This window comes from Dermacentor silvarum, chromosome 6 (genome assembly GCF_013339745.2).
Source record: "Dermacentor silvarum isolate Dsil-2018 chromosome 6, BIME_Dsil_1.4, whole genome shotgun sequence".
Classification (NCBI taxonomy): Eukaryota; Metazoa; Arthropoda; class Arachnida; order Ixodida; family Ixodidae; genus Dermacentor; species Dermacentor silvarum.
The window spans coordinates 115,320,614-115,343,569 of NC_051159.1; the positions used below are offsets into that span (position 1 = coordinate 115,320,614).

Below are 22,956 nucleotides of genomic sequence, written 5' to 3' on the forward strand. Positions count from 1 at the left end.
ACAAATAGAACAAGAAAATTCGGCCTTACACTTCTCAAAACTACTGTCTTTGTGGTTCTGGGACAGTACCACACATCGGTATTATAGTTTTGCATTTATAATTAACACCTCAAACCAAAGAGAACAGACACCCGAGTTGCTGAAATTAAATAGACAAGATGGCACAAAAGAATGTGCAGGTCTGTTCTCAAGATTATGCACAATTATGAAATTCACCTAAGGGAAGCAGAGCAGCGCAAATTTTATGCCCAAGAGAGCGTTATTGGATAAAGTGTAAATAGATATGCTGATGTTCACCACAATATGATCTTGATCAGAATAAAAACATCCTTTTCCTCTAGTAAAGCCTTTGCTATCTGTGCAGAGTTTATCACCACACTCTTGAATATGTTGACTTGCATGATCCGTGCAACGCGATGCCTGTGCGTGCACTGCTATAAGTCAATGCCTCAACACTACTGCTCTCGCACTGTTTCTACAGCCCCAGATAGTAGCAATCAGGGCCAACTAAATTCTGGGTTTTTACCTGCCATAGCCACGATATGATGATGAGGCACGCCACAGCGTACTCACCATCAACAACCTGTGCTTCTTCTCCAAGTGAACCTCGAGCGCACTGGTTCGCTATGACATGAATTTTGATGGTGCCTTCTGGGACCTAGTTAAATATTTATCGGTAAATATGGACTACATTGCATTTTACAAAAACCAATAACTGAATTTAGAAATTCTCGTGAACATTTACTGCTTCAAAAAGGGTCAAATATACTTCGAAGTCCATGACATCACAATGACAATCCAGCATTGGGGTTCTAAAAATCGAAGTCTGACCTCAGATTTTCTTCAAGTAACAAGTCTCTTACCGCAAGGTTACCAAGAATAGAGTTTTGAAAGAACACTCAGTTTTAACCTATTTAGTGTCTCCTTAATATTTCACACTTTCAACCTTACCTATGCGATCTTCTAGAGCTTGGTTTTCATGCTTGAGACAGGCTTGCCGATCTTCCAGCTCCTTTACCTGCGATGCCATCTTGTCTCGATCACCGACTGCTGATGCCAGCTCCTGTTCGCGACACGACAGCTTTTCGCTCATGTCTGCAAGAACCAGTTTCAGGCTGCCGCATTCCTGTTGTAGCTGCTCAACAAGCGAAGACATCTGCATCTGCCCGTGCCGACTTTCCTTGAGCTTCAACCTCGTTTCCTCAATGGTGCACGCAGCAGCCTGGCACTGTTTCTCAAGTGACTGCGAAGCAGTTTCTGCAGTTGCGAGAGACGAGTGCAAGCACTCTTTCTCAAGGTTCAATCTCGTGACTAACTGCTGGAAAAAGCCTACCTCTTCCTGCAGGGCCCCCATTTGTCTGGTTGCGTCACCAAGCTGAGACTCGGTAACCTGCAGCTTCTGCTTGCAGTTAGTGAGGAACGAGTCGAGGCCAGCATTGGCATGCCTGAGAATTTGTTCTTGCTCCTCAGAAGCACACAGCTTTGTCCTAACCTCGGACACTTCCTTCTGAAGAGTAGCGCAGGCAGTGCTTGCTTCAGACAGCTTCAGCTGCAGAATTTGCTTTTCTGCTAGCAAGGTATCAAGCTTCTGTCCTGTCGCCTCAAGATTGTTCCGCAGTGCACTGTTCTCGTCGTTCACCTCTTTAGTCCTGGCTTCAAGGTGCTCCATTTTGAGCTTGGCTTCCTCGATGGTACTCTTGAATGTGGCATTTGAACTGCAGAGGTTTTCATTCGCAGCCACATGCTCGGCACACTTTTCTTTGAGCGCATGAACAACCCGAGCTTCGTTCTCCAAGCGAACCTCTAGTTCGGCCTTTTCAGCTGCACTCTTCTCGATGCACTGTTTAAGCCTGGCGCATTCTGCACTGGCTTTCTCTGCCTGTCTGTTTTGGCACTCACTCTCACTAAGTTTGTGCTGAAGCTCAGAGCAGAGCGTGTCCAGCTGTTGCTTGGAAGCTTCAAGCTCTTGTGCCCGTGCTTGAAGCTGGTCTGCTCTGCGCGTAACACTGTTCAGCTCATCTTGTACTTTCAGAAGTCGCGATGATTGAGCCTCTTTCTCACATCCAGCCTGACTCAACTGTTGTTCCAGCTCTGTGCAGCGAGACCTACTTGCCTCCAGTTCAGTGCGCAGCGTGGCAATGGCTTCCTCAAGTTTTGCACACCGTTCCTCACTGACCGACAGTTGGGATGACAGCAATTCACTTCTTCCAACTGCTTCTGCAAGCTTCGACTCCAGATTCCCGAGTGTTGCGTCCAGAGCGAGCAGCTTTGAATTCTGTTGTGATAATGCATCCTGATGCTTCCTGTTCTCTGCTACGACTTCACGCATCCTTTCAGCCTGTGCCACCTTTTCCACCTCCGACGTTCGTAAAGCTGCATTCAGCTCGGCGTTTGACTTGAGTAGCTCCTGGTTCATGGCATCAGAAGCAGCTGACTTCTCGTCGAGTGCAGCAATCTGCTGGTCCTTGTCGGCGAGCTGTTGACGAAGCGTTTCAGACTGGCTCGCTTGAATGGAAAGCCGAGACTCGAGCGTGGCACTTGTGGTTTTCGTCAGCTGCAGCTCATTCTCCAGTCCCGAGATGCGAATGTTCAGCTGCGTGCTCTTGTTGTTCAGTTGAGACACCTCTGCCACGAGTGAGGCCTTTGCTTCCTCCAGCTGCACTATGGTTGCTTTCATGGCGTTGCCTTCTGCCTGCATCCTGGCTGTGGTCTCTTCCAGTTCACTCTGTAAACAAAAACAATTGTGCATAAGTGAAATGGAGGTCACAAAGAAACTGAGGATTATGAAAATCAGCAGCCCCACTTCGAAAAGATAGAGACCTGAGCAAGTTATATCTGACTTATCATAAGGAAGCAACGCAGCCCACAGAAAGACAATAGTTGTGCATTTGTCTTTGCATACTAAGCAGCATTTTTTGGCGCTTTTGCACTGATAGTATGAGGCACGCATCACTTTAGCAAACACTGCAGATTAGCCACGTTGTTATCCACGATTGAAGGAATGTTGCCTGCATAAGACGCATTGAATTAATCAGCTGTGCGTTACCTAATGAAATAGTGCAAAATTTCAGGGCAGTTTTCGAACGTTCTGGATATAGCATACATCAGGTATACATAATGGATCTGAGGAAGGGAAGAAACATTGCACATGATCAGGCCACACTGCGCAACAGTTAAACTAGGCAGTTTTCATCAAACTAGACTGCCACAGGAACTGTCGTCCTCCTGTTAGCTCTATCGTATCTATGTGGAGTTGCTGTTTAATTTCTTCGACCTCACACGATCAGTTACCAACTGTTGTCATTATAAGCTAGCACTTTTTGCATTTATGGGCCTTTGCCACTGAAGTTCTGGAGTTGGCCAGTGAAATTTCTGCAGCGATGTCCACTTTATCTATGCACTTCATCAGCCCACTGTTCACCATTGGCCATTGTACTTATCAGATGTGTTTGTCACCCACTACTTTCATTTTGCAATTGTCACCAAAATGCCCTCAGCTTCAGTGCATGCTCAGTGACAACCAACTACTCTGGTAGTTTGCCAATGCTTTATTGCAATTTTATGACCCCAAACATCAGCCACTCGTGTGAAGCGAGAGTTGATACCACGCATGCACGTGCCGTGGCAGAGGACTACCAGGCACCACGACCCAGCATGCAAGTATTCGCTCACACCACAGTAGTTGCTTCTAGAAGCACGCCAGAGCATTGATGTCCTCATGGCTCACACATTCCTGTGTCAGCTTTTTCTTTACTGAATGCTTCTGATACATAGATTTGGTTAGACAAGTAAACCAGTATCCAACAATAAATAATAGTTAAATCAAGCCACAGTTTATTTCAATACACCGCACCACAAGAACTTCATGCAAAAACCAGAAGTTGGCTTTACTGAAATTGTAATATTTTCAGTGGCAAAAATTACCCCTATATAAATTAGATTGTGCGTGCTTAAAAAAGACAACAGAGCATTGGTCCACGAGTAGCTGTGGATAAGCTCAGTTCGTTCCCAGCAGGGAGCAGCACGATAGGCATTTGTCTTTGCATATTAAGCAGCATTTTTTGGCGCTTTTGCACTGATAGTATGAGGCACGCATCAAATTAGCAAACACTGCAGATTAGCCACGTTGCTATTCCCGATTGAAGAAATGTTGCCTGCATAAGACGCATTGAATTAATCAGCTGTGCGTTACCTAATGAAATAGTGCGAACAAGCCTACTGTGCTGCTCCCTGGTGGAGAAGGTTAAGACAGAAGCAACGAGAACTCGCCTGCAGCCGACAAGATTCCTGCTGCAACTTGGCATTGGCCTCCTGAAGCTCAACCATGCGCAGCTCCGTGTAGCAGCTGAGGCGAGGTGATTGCGGCAGGGCCTGCGGGCTCCTCAGGACTGGCTTCTCCTTGTTCGAGTAGAAGCTAACCAATGCATCCAGCTCATTTGTCTTTGTGCCAAGCTCGCAGCGGAGCTCGCCAACCTCGTATTCCACAGAATCAAGCCTGGCGCGGAGGTCCGATTTCTCAGTCAGGGCTTTGGAGAGGTCTTCCTTGAGGTTGTTGCATTCCTCTTGAAGCTGGGACATCTTCTCACACTGCAGCAGCAGTCATGGAGCAAGAACTTATGAGTAAGGAAAACTTTGCTTTCTCAGTTGCAGCAAATAGAACAGGAAACTATACAGTAAAAGCTTGTTCCTTCACAACTCGTTAATTCGAAATTTTGAGTAATTCGAAGTAGCTGTCGCGGTCCGTCCAACAATATATTGAAAGCAATATGTAACGCATCCCACTAATTCACACTAAAATCCGCACCGCCATCGATCATTCGAACTCCACACCATCGTGGATGGGGAAAGTGCTGGTGTGTGGGAACACGTTGGCCACACCGGTGTCGCCGAGTGAGCCCGTTCCTGCAGCGAGTGGTGGCGGCGGTGTGCACTCTAAAACACACCCGCGCCACTGTGCCGACGGTCACAGACAACCATTCGAAGCGGCGCGCAGGTTGGGGATCGTTCTGCGCATGCTCCGAAGAGAGCAGCCAATGGCGCGTGCGTCAAAGTATAGAAGGGGCAAACAGCATTTCGGCTGGCACAGCGCAAGCGGCGCAGCGAGACTGGCTGCAAGCGCCGCTTGCCAGCGCGCCGACAACGTTGAACAGTGCATGGGCACGAGTCACTTGCAGCCAGTTACACTACGCCGCTTGCACTGTGCCAGCGGAAATGCCGTCCCCTCTATACTTCGACGCACATCATCGGCTGCTCTCTTTGGAGCATGCGCAGAATGATCCCCAACCCACACACTACTTTCAACGACTCTCTGCGATCGTCGGCGAAACGGCGTTGGCGCTTTTTTTTTTCTTTGCGCAATGCATTGTGGGTCGACGCAGTCGGCGCAATTAACAGGCAGATTGAGCAAGAGCCATCTCGTGCACGTTACCCGTGTCAGCTGTGCCAGTGCTATTCTCTATAGACGCTATTCTCACCAACGTGACATAACTTGTGCGCGTGCGCTTACGCTACATTAGACTACAGTGGAACCTTGTTGATACGATTCTGCGTAATATGTTTTTCGAGATACATTTTTTTTTCTCGTTACCTGGCCAATGCCCCATAGGAGCAATGTATTTTCATGCGGTTGATATGATCGCGTTTTCACCCTAAATTGGATGATACGACTTCAAAGTGGTATTTCTGAAAGTCTTAGCTTTATATTCAAGCGCACTAAATTAAATTACATTCCAACGACCCACGAACAACGTGTTAAGGGCCGGTGGCACTAGCGGAAAAACACGCGCCACAAAAGCTGCCGTGAAGAAGGTTTTTCATGCCGTGGGAGGGATCAGTCCTGGACCGATTTAAATTGTCGCGCGCCACGGCGGCGAACGAGCCGCGAGCGAAGCAAACCAATGAGAGCTGTCCCCTTCAGTGATGTATGCGCGGGTACAGCCGGTCTAGAGGCACACGCTTGCTCTTTAAAGAAAAAAGGGAGCGCACGCCTCCAGACTGGCCGTGGCCCGGGAAACTCGTGCGGACCCGCCCGACCGCTATTTTCGCACTCGTAGTATCGTCTGCTCGCATCGGCTTTTGCGCGCGTTTGTTTTGGTTGGCTTTTCAGGCGACATCTTCATGCGGTCACGTGCCTGCCCTCGTCTGCCAGTCGTATCGCTCATTGTGTCCCACTGCTCCTTTGTTTCAGAATTGTTGGCCTTTGGTGCCGTGACCTCTGTAGCCTATGTCAAGGAACTTGTTTTTTTTTTTTCAAAAGAACTTGTTTACGGACTTCGAAAAAAAAAAAAAGTTCAGCAAAAACTGACGAGCTGTTCTAAAGTTCTAAAGTGTGTTGGCTGCGATACCATTTGTGTGGTGTCGCGATGCTGCTCCGCATAACACGCGTGTTATGCAAAGCAGTATCACTCGACGCCACAGGAAGCTTTGGTAGAGACTGTCACCAAGTAAGCCTGTTTTCTTACGGTTTGCGGCTTGCTTTAGATGATACGATTTTTCGACGATACGTTTTATTTTCATGTTCCCGCGAAGATCGTATCAACAAGGTTCCACTGTATATCCGCGCCTTAACCGAGAGATTTTTTCTTTGACTTCGTTATTAGTTCGAATTTTGTACAATTCAAATTTTCGTAGCATCAACGTGGAATTTAACCCATTAGGGACCACCGTCCTTTAAAAAGTACAGTACCATTTTCATTTGTACATAAAGAATAAATATACTGTTTTCCTTAGTACCCTATTTTGCTAAGAACAGTCCTGCCAAGACGACCCCGTTGTAGTTTTTTTGACAGCTGCATGATGTATTTGATTTATTCATCATCAAACTTGGAGAAGTGCTGAACATGGCCGGTGCTGCCGTACATGGACCTTTATTTTTTATCAAGCATATCATATGCTTCATGAAGCTGAGGTTTGTGTGGAATTTTTAGAAAAGAATGACGTAAACTATGAATGCATGACGTTACGTATACAATACATATTTATAGCGTCACAAGAAAATGAATGTAGGTGTACTTTGTAAAGTACACTGGGCCTATGTGTGTGTTAGAGGGGTGTGCTTGTTCTCGAAGCACGCACGGTGGCTTTTTTTTTCCATTATTTTTTTAATATATTTTGCTGACTAGAAACACTTCAGAGACCATCGCAGGTAAAAAATATATTAAGGATTACATCAAGATGGCTATTATTCCTCCTGGTTCCTTTCTTGCTGCTGAGAAAGATGCCAACGCTTGTATCTTCAGTCAATAAAGTAGCAAGCCGTGTTTGTTAAATTTAGATGAATAAAAAGCCATTTGGATATCATATGAACATTTAAAACAGCAGATAATTTATGCAGGATTTTATTACAAATTGCAAAATAGGTGGGAGGAAACAGAAAACAACAAAGACTATCTATATTCCTGTGCCAATTGCGATGAGTTATGCAATAAAAGTAGAGCAGCCCGCATTGAGGAACCAGACGTATCCCATCTCTCGAAAGGTTAGAAAATTCTAACAAAACTGTTGCTGACCAAATCATATAACAGGACTGAAATGCAAGAACCGACTGCTATTGGAATGCCACCAGTCTGCTGAATGTTTCGACTACCACTGAACCAAATGGGGGTAGAATGCTTTAATCTTGAAAACCTGCATTCATAGTAAGATATCAAGTGTAGGTCTGCGTCAATAATATATTTTCATCGCGCACGCCTTTGAAAGCAACACCAAAGTCCTTCCCCGTGAAATTATGCTACACACTTGAATAAAAACACCTCCCAGCAAACAATACTTCCTGCTAAAATGCTCACTTTGCTTACGCAAAGTTTGACTCTTCACCGCTGCAAGCCTTTGTTTTTTGAAGCTCCAAAATATAGCATTTACAATTTGGTAACCTACATCAGGTATTGCTCCCATAAAGGCCCAGTGTACTTTATAAAGTACACTATCATAGCGTTTCAAAGAATAAAGCGGCACTCATGAAACTTTCACAATGTATTTACAGTGTGAAAATATCACCTCACACAAGAAATCTGCAAAATGTAACGGGTAGATTTTTATTGGTCCTTAAAGGGTTAAATTACCCAGCTTTTACTGTACTCCATTTCATACATAGCAGGCAGCACATTGAAAACGTCTGTTACAGATCCCATTTCAGACCAAAAAATAGGCTGTCACATGTGAAAGAAAGATGCATCATGTAATTCCATCATTAGGTCCTATACCTAGCAAAATATGACAATTGTTTTATGGAAGGCATTGCAGATCTCAACCTATTTAGGACTAAAAGAGCGGTGCGGACACGTATCTGTGACCAGTGGCCACAACGCATCACTTGCAATCATAACCAAAACAGTGTCACATACTGGAAGCACAAAATTGCACAAATAATGCACGATTTGATGTAACCTCACATTCACAAGTTGTAGTTATACAGTCAAATCTTGATAATTGGAACTTCAAGGGGCTCCGAAAATTTGTTCAAGTAAATGAAGTTTAAATTAAATGAACCTCTTTGAATGGAGGACTGACGTGCAGTGCTACGTGAGGTGGAGCAGATCAAAAGTGTGGCTTCACTGCAGTGTGACACGTGCTGCCATGAAGCCACACGTCTACGTTAAATTTTTTGCTGCTGTGAAGCTGCACCTCAAGGCGAAATTCACACATAGCCCCGACATCTTGGCAAAAACAAACCTCATGTGGAACAGGGTAATACAGAAATATGCTTAGAAACACTACTTGACTTGCCTCAGCCTGCAGAGAGACATTCTGCCGAATGAGAGTGTCGTAGTCTTCTCTAACCCGTTTTAAGGAATGGACTTGTTCCTGCAGGAGCTGGTTTTGTGCTGCAGTCCTAGAAGAAAAGAAGAAATAATGAAACTGTCAATGGCAGCAGTGGCTTTTATGTTAGGTGGCCAATGTTCCAGGAAAAGACAATATAAAGATACATGTGCAGTTATACACTTCCCCCAAAACAAAGTGCGCACACTCTTGATGTTTTTGAAGGCCGCTGCCAAATGAGTCTCCATAGAAACCCCAGCAATTGAAAATGATAGTTTAAGCTAGACTTAGAAACATTCTGGCTTTGAAGAAGCCTGCGTGGTCATTGAGGTGTGCCTGGCTGTGTACAGTAGAAAGAACCTCATTCATTCATTCTTTCATACGCACGCCGAGATGGTGGGGCCTGAGCTGTCATTCTTGCAGCTTCAGCTCCTCGAATTCAGCCTGGGTCAACAGCTTCTTCACACGAGGCATTTTGGCAGAAAGATTTAATGTGCCTACTCCGGAAGACTCATTGTGGCTCGATACACAGACACGTGTCTATGTGGTGGGGCTCAATCGACTCGAGGTGAGCTTTGTTTTCCTATTGCATAGTGTTTTAAGACAGGGACAGGAAACTGATAGAGCTTGTGGACCGGGAGTACGCGGGTTCGAATCCCGCCTCAGCAATTATTTTCTTTCTTGGTAGTTTCTTGATAAGCACCACAAATTATGGCTGGCTTAAACAGCTTCGCTGTTAATAAGAAAACTGAAAAAAGGTAAAAACACTCCATACTCTTCCATGTTTTTCTGTAGCAATGCAAGGCTGCTGGCATCACTGTAGGACACCGACTGTAGAGCGTTTAGCCTTTCCTTCAGGCTGTTGATCTCACGATCTGTAGATTAAAAAAAACACACACACACACAATTATGTAGTGCAAAGATGTAGATGTACACGATGTCATAAAAGTATGATCCACCTTGGTACCGTAACAGCTCACCAGATTTTGAAATGTTACAGCATATCCGTTCTAAGCTATTGCACTGGTACAGACCACTAAGAAGGGCACATTCTTACATCACTAGTCTGGTAACATGTCTTTTTAACTGACAATGCTCTGCAAGCATTGTTTGCAATGGGGTCGAGCACTTGAGTGCCTGCCCAGACCCATTCTGGCTCCGAATTTTGCTTGGAGACTGTAACGCAACTGGGGCTATCCGGTCATCAGGTCTGATATTATCACCATGTCTATGACAATTAAATCCGTCTGTGCTTGTACAGGTGATGCACCTTGCTGACTTGACTTCATAGCAAAAGTCCGGGCCTAAAATTTCTTATGAGGACCTGAGAACCAGGCCTTGGAAAATTAAGTGTGGATGCTCCTTTGTCTTGTTGCTTTGTAATCATGTTATTCCTGAAACGAGGGTACAGGGCTTTGAGATCCTTTCATTGTTCAACTTGAAATACTAGGATGATCAAGCATATCCATAATTGGGGAGAAGACATTACATCGCGCGAGAGTTTGACGCTACATTGAACACCTTCAGCTAAGGAGTTAACCAGTGAAATCATACCTAGCCTTAGAAAGGTTATGGTACCAGCTAAGTACAACAATAACCAACCTTCCATTACTGGTCGCATACGGTAAAGCACCGTCACTTCTTAGACGTAATTGGATGGAGGCATTGAATACAGCCAAACCTTGATATAACGAACTATTTTTATTTCCCCATCTTAGTTCTATTGAATTAACGAAACCTCTATGTAATGAAATTCCCGTTATAACGAAGCTTTTCGCTGCAAGTACAACTTCATTATATCGAGGTTTGACTATCATTCAACATGCCACTCTTCAGCGTTGCTGAAGACTGTCCTATAAGCGATGCCCAGCAGCTTGTAGAGAAGCACTGTAATGGGCCAGGAACTGTCCAATATGTCACAGTTAAAATTGTTGTCAAAGAGGGAGCAAAGCTCTATTTTTTCAAGCCTAGAACAGTCAAGTTTGTGTTGATGGGTGTTGAACTACAAAGGTTGCAGCTGGAAGAAACCATACAACCGGTGCGCTCGTCCAAATGGTCAGCATTCATTGATCCCATCCTCATCGCCAGAATTGTTACGATTGTCCCCAAAGAAAAGAGGCGAACACTGGGTTTGCTTGAAGTTCATGCTGAGACTGCCAGTGATCTGGCGCGCACACTTCTTTTACTCTGAGCACAAGCACCACTAGCTTTTAGTGGTGGTAGTTTATAGAGGCATATATTTTAACAGTTTGCAATGGGGCTGAGCACTTGAAGGAGTAAGCATGACTGCAGCCATTCGTTATAGCGCTACATTATACAGTACTCAACACAACCAAAAGGTACTTGAAAACAAGTTAGAAATATCCAGAGAAGGCAACAGAGCACAACATCACATAGTACTTAAGGCAACAAAAAGCGAAGGAACTAATGAACAAGGTAGTTGTTTATTCATAAATAGATCCAAATTCACTTCTCTTGGTCACGAATGCAGACATCATCCAAAGAATGGCTCCACAGTTAGAACTGAAGGCAAGAGTGCAGCTAAAAAAGGTGTGAGACACTCCAATGATTAAATGAACATTACAAGGTGCGAGAAGGTTGGGAAAGGGGGGAGTAGTTGAAAAATTACTGAAAGATAAAGGAGGGCTATTGTTCCATGCAATTATAAGAGAAAAGATTTTCAGAAATGACGTGTCACAGTAAAAGACAAAATCACGAAATTTTGCAGAACCACTCTATAATAAAGAAGTACTCACGCAAAAATATTATATCTTGTCCTTTCTGTTGGAGTAACTAGCTATGACCTATTAATCATGGCACAAAACCTCGTTTGCTTCAGTGCATGACAATCATTTATTAGGAGCCTTGTTTATAGCGACCAGTCCAAGTTTAGATTTCACAAAGCAGCGAAAGGGGGCATAACTTCAATGGCTGCTTTGTAAACCCAGCTTTTCACAAGATTGTACAAAACCAACACACGCTGGCCTGCAAGATTCATTGTTTTTTTTTTCTTTATCTACGTACACGTGCAGCGCAATGTCCTCATCGTCCTCATTTCGTCGCCAAGCAGCAATGATTTTCTGCAGACGAGAGTCTCTACCATACTAGACGTGGCCGGTCACTTTCAGGTGTAGGCATCTTCAAACCGACCGCCTTTCTCCCGTGCCAACCCCGCCGGGAAGGCTGCTTTGCTTTCAGCAGATGTCAAATGGCAGCAAAACAAGTCTTTGCTAACGCCGCCTTGGCAACAGCTGGCTTCCCCGTAGATGAAGGCAAATGCACAATTTGTTTTTCTCCTACAAACCAGGCAAGTAAGAGTGCCAAGTTTTATACCGAGCCAACCGGACAATAAAATGTGCTCTTCCTCAAATGTTTACAATGCAGCCACATAGATGTCGATGTTGTGGAATGCTGCACACTGCGGCTGACTGTCCGCATGTACTTTAAAATTTAAGTGTTTCTAGCTACACTCACCATTGATATTTTGTAAATGTCTGTGTCTACAGAAATTGATCTTGATAAGAATTCTTGATCTCGCAAGTTAATTCATCTTCAAAATTTTGTGTCAGTACTCCTCTAAGCACAATCAGTTTGCACGCTACCAACACAATTTTGGACAATACCTTTACGCTTGATGATGTCCTTTAGCCTGGAGCCCTCACATCGAAGCTCGACGTTTGCCTGTTCTTCATCGGTGATGTGCTCGCGGAGCATCCGCATCTCCTTCACCTGGTGGGCAGGCTGCAGAGGGAGACCAAGCACCAGTCGTGCATTCGATTGATTCATGGGGTTTGGCGTCCCAAAGATGGGTCTATGAAATGCCATAGTGGGGGACTCCAGAATTTTGGCCCCTCTGGGGTTCAACATGCGTGAGCACCTTGGCATTTTGCCCCAGTCTAAATGCAGCAGCCGAAACGGGGAATCGAACACGTGACCTATACTCCATCTCACAAGTCGTCTGAAGCATTGTGGAAGCTGCAGGGCTCCTTAGATAATAGGAAGGACGAATTCTACTCTGGATGTGCTCATCCGTGCCGCGTCATCTGCTCAGCAGCTGCTGAATTTGCGGTATACGACGTGCATGCGCAAATGTCCTAACATGTTGCGTATCGCTGTAACGTATCATGCACCAAGGAAAAAAACTTTCTAATCCTGCCGTTATTCTGACAGTTTTGCCCGGACCTATATTCCACTGCACAAAAATATTGACTGTACACCTCGTACCTTTGGCAGCACTGCAAACAACTTGCAAGATGGAGTATAGTTATGCATTCCAGAGTAGAAGTGACAGAGTGAAAGCTGTGCTCACTTACATCGTTTCATACGTAGCCCACATTGGTGCACTGCTTGTGTGTGCAATCAAAATGTAATAATGCATCGTATACTGGAAGCACGCAAATAATGCATAATGCGACTTAACTGTTAACATGCAAGCTATAGTTGTATTACCATTTTTTCCAGTGTATAAGTTACACCTTTGTATAAGACGCACCCACCTGAACACTGCAATTCTGGCGGGAAAAAAAAAAAGTATATAAGTCGCACCAGTGCATAAGACGCACCTGTTCATTCGGTAAGCAATTTAAAAAAATTAGTGACGTTTCACTCCGTGAACGTGCAAGCGTATGGGTGCCATATATTTCCTATACAATTGCAAAAGCAATGATACGGACAATTCAGGCGCATTTCTGCTGTCGTGAGCCAAATCGTGCACAAGGGAGGAAAGCGGGAAGGCAGTGTGGGAGGGAGGGGGGTCGGCTTGTACTCTGGTAGCAACTGCGTAGTTTGCGCAGTGGCGCCCGCCATATCTTGACAGCGATATGCAGATGCGATGACTTCAGGGTTGGTCGACTCGCAGTTGGCCTGCCGCCACTTGCATTGCTGTTCCGTCCTCCTCGCACAGCACTCGGCAACTCGAAGAGAAGAACCCGGTACCCCGAGAGCGCGCACAGAACCCGTAGCAATTAAGTTAACCGGCGCACTTCACCTGGCCATAACATTGAATCCAATTCTGGCAGCACTTTTTCCAGAAAACAAAGTACATAAGTCGGTGCGTTCTATAAGACGCACCGACAAAAAATTCAGGAAAGAAACCACCTTATACACCGGAAAATACGGTATACGAAGCAGTTACTCCGTAGAAGGCATTTTATATCAAAAACAAGCGCACCGCAGGACGCATGCAGCAAGGCTTCTAAGGCCACACTACTTGCGTATCCTCTGCCCGTAGCCTGCCAAGTCTGAAGTGGGATATTTAATTGCCCTTACACAAAACTCTTGCCCTTGCCGACTAGTGTTATTTCAAGCACACACACCTTGCCATAGAGTTATGGGGAGCACATAAAAAAAAAAATTCAGGGAGCGAGAATAATTCTCATACATGATTAGTGTAGGGCGATGAAAAGTACTAGGCACAGCATGCTTTTGTGGGAGAAGCCCTTCCTGCTTTGTCAAAGTGTCACTGATGATAGTGCTCAAGCCTCAAAGAGACAAACATTTTTCTCTGCACACTAAATAGACTTTAAAACCCAATATCTGCAAGATCCATGTCCACAGATAAGTGTGGATCATGTGGAATGAGCCAGGTGTCGCGAAATACTTTGCAGAAAGGTGGCCATTTCATTACAGTGACAATTTTCAAAACTGCGCCTCACTGAATTCCAATGTCTTGCTTTCGTGCCCTGCTATTAAATGTAGACAAAAAAAAAAAAAAAAAACCTTGCAGTAGCATACCGGTAAGTTCCAGTGTGGGTCAATTGAATTAACGAAAACAATAAGGGGAACCAAGGGCCTCAATCTCTTGTCAGGAACAACCTCTTGAAGCCAACAGAAAATGTCTGTTGGCATCACGCAGCTGATTAAATTGAGCTACACAAGCAAAGTGATATGCTCATGAACGACTGTTTCCAAGTACAACCTGATAACTGGAAAGCTGAGGAAATAAAATAAATACTGCTGCAAAGGCTGAAAGACAAGAAAATGCAAGGGCTCATTTCACAAGGCAACCCTTCAAAAATTAGCAGGAAAATAAAATACTAAAAGCAAACTCTGTGCTTTGCGTAATTTCTGTGGTTTACCATTCAAAACAAATATACTTGCTGCAAGAGGCATGTGTATAACACAGAGCTCTAAATTAATCTTTACAAGCACGGCTTCTGTAGCACGCACTAAAGTTTTCAAGTACAAAAGCATTCGCGCAATCGCGTTGTGTTGGATAAGGGCTACTGCAGCTTGCAATTGAGGCTGCAATATTATGCTCAGCAGGGGAATGTCAGCCTTTGAGCTACTATGGCAGGTACTATTGAAATTTGTGTTCACAATATTTCATCAGCCAAAAACCTACTGGCAATAATTTTGCATTACAGCTGAACCTCCTTAAATGAAGCCGCACCTAACAAAAATAGCTTCGTTATATCAGATATATTGATACATATCTGTTACAGTAATAGCAGTGAGCATTTTTCTATTTGCTTCATTATATCCATGTTTGCTGTTATCGAGGTTAGACTGTATATCGAAAGAAAGATTGACGAACACTTACTGTATACAATGCAGCCTGGAAAAAGAAAAATCCGGTTTATGTTCTTAGAGCTCATTACAAAAAACGAAATTAAACTACAGTGTTTATTGTTCCGAAGCTGCCTAACGAGTTGCAGAGGGTGCTGGGGTTAATTACGGCCACCTGAGGTTATTTAGCATGCACCTAAATCTAAGCAGACGAGCATTTTCGCATTTAGACCATGTTGAAATGCAGCTGCCGCAGGTGGGAATCGAACCCACAACCTCACGACCAGCAGCCAAACGAACACCACAGCTACTGTGCCACCATCACGGGACGTAACAAGTCAGCTTGGTTGGGGGTTCTTTTTCCATGGACAACCACAACTTGACTATTATCATAACAATGATGTTCTTTTGTGAACAAAGCCAGCTTGCGTGCACTGCAATTTGCTGCACGATGCTGCCATTGTAAAAGTATTCAATTGCAATGTTTGTATAGTTGTGTAACAAAAATGTGACGCAGACGAGAGACAGGCATCTTGCTGGGGTTTGAAGTGCCAAAACCAGTTCCGATTATGAGGCACGCCGTAGTGGAGCGCTCTGGATTAATTTTGACCACCTGGGGTTTTTTAATGTGCCCTACAACGGAAGCACACGAGCGTTTTTGCATTTCGCCTCCATCGAAATGCAGCCGGGATTCGATCCCGCGATCTCGTGCTCAGCAGCACAACGCCTTAGTTGACCGAGCCACTGCGGCGGGTGACGAGAGAGAGGCAAAGAACCATTGCAATTTCCACTTCATTTCCAGAGCACGAGAAAAGACTGGGTTGTCTGGCGCAATTGCACCTGCGCTCAAATTCTTTTTCATTTCACAAGATCCTGCAAAACACCACCACCTTACAAGTGGACTACATGTTATAAAAAGAAATTCATCAGGCTGCCAGTGACCAATTCCTTTAACGCGATTACTCAATGGCAATCATGAACCCTTCACCCCTGAATACATATTTAGAGAACTCTGCGAGATAATAAAATTGGTTTAACTGCATTGGTAAATCACCCTTCTACATATACCAAAAAGCCACTGTTGCCGTCAGAGTAGGCTTGATGAGCCAGAAAAGACAACACAGCTTTAAAGTTGCCTCACTAGCTTGCCGTGAAGCCGTGGTTTTTGACAGCATCTGCTCAAGCATCGTTAATTTTTTACCTGGTAAAGATGAATTACATCACATTACAAACACACGCACACACAGCCAATGATCCAATGAGTCAATAATCAAAATGAATAAGTTGAGAACTTACTAGCCAAAATATAAATACACTGAAATTGACGATGTCATACTGATGCACTGTTGCGGAGGTTTCAACATGAGATTTGAAAAATTGAAGTCCAGCCTTTTTTTCTTTCTTTCTTTTAGCAATTAATGTCTTACTGCAAAAAGAATGCAAATAAGGTTTTTGAAATTTTACTTTTGATTAGTCTGAGCTGGTTTGGTGTTTTTCTTTATGACCCTTTAAATATAAATTTGTCAACAAGCTGAATTAATGGAACGTGAAGGCGGTTAACTGCAAGAAAGTCAACTACCGAGAGATAACAGCGCACAAAAATGCATTTGTTTAGATTGCCTTCAGACTAAGAATGAGCCAAGTAAAAAAAAAAAAAAAAACAAAAAAAACAACAACAACAACAGGTATAACTCCAGAGTTTTATGTGCCAGAACCAGAATCTGATTATGAGGCACGCCGTAGTGGGGGACTCCAGATTAATTTTTACCACCTGGGATTCTTTCAACGTCCACCAAAATTTTGCGCCTGTCGAAATGCGGCAACTGCGACAGATCGTATGTATCTGCAACCTCGTCCTTAGTGCAACACAGTAGCCACTGAGCAACCGTGTGAGGTAATAGTAATCAACTTCTTACTGCAAAAATAATGCAAATAGGGTTTTCAAAGTGTGCCCTTTATGAATCCAAACCAAAGCAATGTATTATTTCAAAATATTTCATCACGCAAAGTTAATGGAACATGAAGGCGATAACTGAGAGTCAAGTGCTAAGACAATAGTGTGCAAGAAAAACAAACGAAAGAAAGAAAAACATGTGCTTACGTTGCCTTCAGACTGAAAGTGAACCAAGGCAGACAGTATACGTGTTACACACATTAGCACTTAACAGTGGAATGGAACAATGAAGAATGCAACACTGGAGCTCACCAGACGGGCACGCTGCTGCGGTGAAATGCTGTTACGCTTGATCGGAGTTTGCGCGCCCGTCGGAGAGGCAATGAAGCTCTCGCTCTTCCGGCGCTTGATTTTGACCACCCCGAGAAAGCTTTCCTCCTCCAGGTTGGATGCTGCAGAGGGACGAGAAAGCAGGGAGTAATGGCCAGAATTGCACCATCTAAACCTGCAACAGCAGGCTGCAATTAGATAGCAGCAAAAGGGACACTCAAAACGCCAACCTCCAGCCGACATCCATTCAAAGATTAGTGGAACTTATATGGTCACACATTCATTTTACATTGCAAATCGAGTGCTGCTTGCCCCCCTGGGCACAAGTTCATAAAGAGATTGATAAATGCAACATTTATGGTTCTTGGCAATCAAAGCAAAGCAAGTGGCAAGATACAATGCTAATGATGATGATTTATAGACAACTACCCAGCTTGATTTAATCAGGTACACATATTTTTTCTAGCAGTCATGTATACAACTCCTTAAAATTCTTACTCTTCCTCAAACCTTCTGCCTTGCATCGTTCCTTATGCATCTGCTACATGGCGTTCTACCTGGTGTAATATGCAACTGCAATGCATAATGTGCAGGTATCAACGCTATGCAGTGCATGTCACATCGCATGTATTGGTAAAAAAAAACAGCAGGGAAGTGATTGATACGACCGGATGTCTTAGTCATAGGTAGCGGGACAAGGCGGATTTTGAAGGAAAAAAAAAAAGATTAGGATATGTATGCAGAAATGCTAGGTAAAAACATGTACAGCAACCCGATTAAATTAATCAGGCTAGGTGACAATTTGCAACAGCCCCGTTTCACAGGGGATGCAATTAAATCATTATCATTGTGTCTCCTCGCGTGCTAGGGCGCATTTCATAGGGCATTTTTCCGCTGCCTGATAGCAAGCGCTTGCGTGGCTCAGTGGTAAAGTCTCCGACTCCAGTGCAGCAGGCCCGGGTTCGATCCCGGCGGAACTGGGTACTTCTTTTCATTTCCGGCGATAGCAGTTACGAACACCGGACATCTGCGGCGGCAGACACCATTGCCAACCGAAACAGGTATTGGTATGAGCCCATAACAGCTTACACTGTAAAATATTTGCTCCCACCAACCTTTTAAGTATGCTGCGAGGTTGTCAAGCACATCGTCACCGGCGTTCACGATCTCTATCAAGTCTCTGATGCAGCACTGCGTTGCCTCGCCAAGCTTTAGCAGCGGGGCCACCTCACTGGTTGGGCTACAACTTGTGGCCCGAAGTGCCAGAGCTGACAGCGCCAGGACGGAAGCGACTGCCAACTGAAGATCGTCATATTTGCGCTTTTTTGTACTTCCCGATGACAGGAAGCGGGCTGGGAGGCACGAGTGGTGCTCTGAAGAGGAAAACAAGGAAATTCGAGTGGTGCATCAAACCATGTTTTGCTTGAAAGATTTTGAATAGTCCCATTTAGCAGTGTAAAACACCTAAAGGGACACTAATAGAGAAACAAGTTCAGCAGTATTTGTAAATTACACTTTCAAAACTTTACTGTGAAAGGAGGCTGATGCAAAATTTAAAAACTGGTGGCAACACCACTTTTATGTTCCATTGCCATCTCACCGCGAGGTCATCGAATTTGATAGCATCCGCTTGGAGCTTGTATTTTATCAGTAAAGAAGGACTACATTGAATTCTAAGAGTACCAAAGACTGAACTTAGGAAGTTCTTTTACTCAGCAAAGATTTTTACAAGCAAGTAACATTTTTCGAAATCCCAACGTTCCAATGCTAAGGTTTTGGCATGAGATTCAATAAATGGAACCGACTTATTTTCTCTTCTAATAATCAACCTATTTTACCGAAAATAACGAAAAAGAGGAGTTTCAAAACAACAGTATCAGCCTAAAATGATTTCGCGTTTTCCATTAGTGCCCCTTTCAAAAATATGGTACTAACAAATTTTTCAAAAATGTATGCCAGTATTTGAGCCACAGATAATTGAAGCGACAGAACTTTGTTCTGTGCTTTTCTTTGCATGCTCTCCTGAATGCTGAAGTGCAACAGCATAAAAAATCCTCTATGTTCACAGGCCTACGCAAGCCTCCGGTGAGAACCTACATGACATGCCTTTTTCGTAGCAGATACGGCACAGCTGGGTCACAGTAAAGATGAGAAGGCGACAACACACAGTGCATAATGTCTTGTATTCTTTGTTCTGGTTCCAGTTGCGAATGCACACCAACTTTGCCAACAGATCGACTTCGCCACGGGTTTCACCACAGCTGCAAGGCGCACCAGTCTTAGTAGTTCTTAGTGGGCTGACTGGAAACTACGGTAAGAAGCATATGTTGTGTTTGTACCATGACAAGCCTGCTTAGCCCTCGATATCGGAAGGGAGGGAGGCACGAATAAAGATTAGACAGTAGGAGTGGGGTTGAGGAGATGCTCTTCCAGACTTCCCCCTAAAATTCTCCACAGTGGCATTCCCCTGAATGTTGCCTTTTAAACCCAAGTACAGGGCAAAAGCAGCAAGGACTACTGCTACAGGCTGGGTTGTTGCGAATGTGCTCTGAACCCAGTGAAATCGGTCTACTCTGCATTCTCCAGACATCTTAAAGCGAAGCCTTTTTGACCTCCTTCCTGGTTGCTTGGTAAAAGTGGCCTAGATTACATTTTAAAAGTGTATTCTATCGACCTATCATAAAGGCCAGCTGCATTGAAATCTCAATTTGGCGTAGTTGTAAGCTAGTACATACTACAGAAGCAATTTTGGCAAAGCTGCAGTGCTGGTAATCGTAGAATTTAAACAGCCTTAAAAAGTGCCTTAGGAGCCTTGTCACATGCACCTGGTCATTAGCAGACGACAAATCCCAGCACGCAGTATTGATTTTCAGCGTGCCACGGACACCGTCATGTCGAGGAGCCATGCTGGTTCTCAATGTTCTAGATGTGCGTCCTCCAGCAAAGCAGTGAATGCAGCATTTTCAAATTTCTTTTTCGGTATCAAAGACCGTTATTTCTGCAAGCTTTTTGCAATGCTTGCAGTCAACTTCAAACACATGATTTTGCACAAAGGATGCTCTATATCTATGCTATCTGAAACTAAACTTCTTACGGGGTACAATATTTCGTTGCACTTAGCCTTTAATTTCAGAATCCAACTTTTTCAAAGTTCACAGAACAAGCAAGACATGTGAATGCAATTATGTGAATAAATGCAGTTGCTCCAATTACAGCAGCCTGCAAACTTACCACACAGCAGCTTCTCTATGTTTGGAAATGTCTTTCCAGGCTCGACATTTTCAATGCAGCAGGCTGGGTTACTAAAAGAAATAAAGAAGTGCTAAATTAGACACCTACAAATGAAATGGATTCCTTAATGCATGCAACAACAACAGTTTAGCACACACGTGTACTCTAGCAGCAGATTTCACCGCAGCTTCACGTAGACAGCTAGTTACAAATCGTTGATTCCTTGATGGATGCCATTACCCCCATTTCAGTACATACATTGCAGCCACTACTGTGAGGTGCAATGTACTATCGACCAAAAAAATTTACGAACCACGGGATCTCAGAAATCCAGCTAAATATCCGAGCAGCCTTTGGAAGTAGCCAGTAAAATCTTACATCACAATGTTGTTCGCATATGCCAGTAGAGGCTGGAAATGGGAATACCAGGCTTCATTTTGAGGCTGCGGAGATATTCCGCTTTTTGTCAGATCCCTTGGTCCGTAAACTTTTTGGTCGTTAGTACACTCGGCCACAAAATATTGTGGGGCACGCGAGCGCGTGGCGTGAAAACATGCACGCTTGCAGTCACGGTGGGACGCGCATGCGCGCTAGCGTCGGTCTCCACACCAGGGGTGAGCCGCCAGAACGGAGGGCCTTTTCACCACGCGCTCGCGTGCCCCGCAATATTTTGTGGCCGAGTGTACCTTACAAGGACAGATTATTTTAGTATTTTGGGGGTATTATCTATATTTAGTATTACCTATTGATAACTAAAACAGCCTTTTGCATTGGAGAAATTAGTCATGCAAGCAGTCATTCATTTTTCATCTATTTTTCAAGCAGTATTTTAGCTGCACAACCTAAAACAAGCACATATCATAAATCTACGAGACTGAAAAGTAAAGAAATTATTGTCGTATGTTTCTAAGGAAACGTTCTGCACATGACTTATTCCAGAGGATAGCTTCATAAGGGAAGCAAGTTTAAAAAAAATAAGATTTCTTCAAGATAAGATTTCATGATTGCCCTTTCGGCCAAGGCCTTTCATCTATGTATGCCATTTTCAAACCCGTCGTCATATCTATAAACACTATTGTTCCGTTAACTAAGGCTGTGCAATAGGCTCAAAATTGAACAGAAGAGCGAGACTCACATGGTGGACAGCAGCTTAAGGAGCTGCAAGCCATCCTGCAGGTCCGAGATGGCTCGAACCTTGATGTTGTAGCAGGACAGCTACATAGTAAGAAAAGAACAGGGCGTTACCAGTGCTTCTGTACAGTTGTAACAAAACAAAGCTCAGGTGTAAGGGATTCCTCTGAAAAACAAATTAAGAAAAGGCGAAAGAAAGGGGCTTGTGGTTAGCAGTTGAATGCGTTAAAAGAGCTGTATGGAAACGCGGACAAAAAAAGAAATAGCTACTGCAGAGCCCCCAGCAATAGCCTGAAAGACGAGACAGGTGAAGACCACTTGTTTTTGGTGCCTAATGTGACTTTATGATGAATTCACTTTCAAGCTCCACGGAATAGTAGTGCTAAGTGAAATCAAGTTTTAACTGAATGAAATTTTTTTAAAAATGATGATTCGGTAAAGACCGTATACACGGAGCCACATTGATAAAACATTCCGATTTTATTTATTTCTTGCGGCTGCAACAGCCTTTCAGCTTTGGCGACAGCTCACTACGTCATACACAGATATTTTGCGCAATGGGAGGACAATAATGCAAAAAAGAAAGACATTTGTCACGTGAGTAAATAGTATAGCGGACAAGCAGAGAAGCGATGACAAAGCTGATGATGAACAATACGACTACAAAACCGCACGAGAATACACGCAAACTTGTATGTGAAGTAAATGAAAAAGATTGCTGTTGAGAAACAGAATCTCACGTTTCCTGCAGTCGTGACGTCGGGCACAGTAAAGGACCATCAGAATAAAATGTACGCAGACACTTGGTTAGTTTTACGAGATGGTATGCGAAAGTGCAAGAACGTGACTAGTGTGGCACAGTCAAGGTCACCTCGCACAACTTGGTGTACAAATATCGTGTCATGATTAAGCAGTCTTTCACGGAGAGTCAAAAGACCCCAGACTGCCCCAATATCAGTTCATAACTATAAAACCAGCATTGGCTAATGTACCTGTCACAGATAGTGTGCACTAATTTACGCTGCACCTTTTCAACTAAGTTACTGTAAGGAAGTCACACACAGTTGCAAACAACTGATGCGAGCTCTAGCTGCAAAGGAACCAGC

At 44.0% G+C, this 22,956-nt stretch overlaps 2 protein-coding genes across 4 annotated transcripts in view; one reads left to right on the top strand and one right to left on the bottom strand.

The window, feature by feature from the left end:
- The window catches only part of LOC119456840 (myosin-11-like), a 69,291-nt gene that overhangs the window by 38,407 nt on the left and 7,928 nt on the right, over nucleotides 1–22,956 (bottom strand). For all 3 annotated transcript variants that reach the window (XM_049669391.1, XM_049669393.1, XM_049669392.1), the window contains exons 2-10: nucleotides 21,855–21,934; nucleotides 20,720–20,790; nucleotides 18,604–18,861; nucleotides 17,471–17,610; nucleotides 12,381–12,498; nucleotides 9,533–9,632; nucleotides 8,725–8,830; nucleotides 4,270–4,587; nucleotides 952–2,725 (exon numbers count right to left, since the gene is read on the bottom strand). In XM_049669391.1, the coding sequence (XP_049525348.1) occupies nucleotides 952–2,725; nucleotides 4,270–4,587; nucleotides 8,725–8,830; nucleotides 9,533–9,632; nucleotides 12,381–12,498; nucleotides 17,471–17,610; nucleotides 18,604–18,861; nucleotides 20,720–20,790; nucleotides 21,855–21,934 (2,965 nt within the window). The remainder of the gene's footprint in view (nucleotides 1–951; nucleotides 2,726–4,269; nucleotides 4,588–8,724; nucleotides 8,831–9,532; nucleotides 9,633–12,380; nucleotides 12,499–17,470; nucleotides 17,611–18,603; nucleotides 18,862–20,719; nucleotides 20,791–21,854; nucleotides 21,935–22,956) is intronic.
- The window catches only part of LOC119455877 (transmembrane protein 161B), a 93,220-nt gene that overhangs the window by 30,850 nt on the left and 39,414 nt on the right, over nucleotides 1–22,956 (top strand). The window contains exon 2 of the mRNA XM_037717392.2: nucleotides 19,693–19,801. The gene's annotated coding sequence lies outside the window, so the exon portion shown is untranslated. The remainder of the gene's footprint in view (nucleotides 1–19,692; nucleotides 19,802–22,956) is intronic.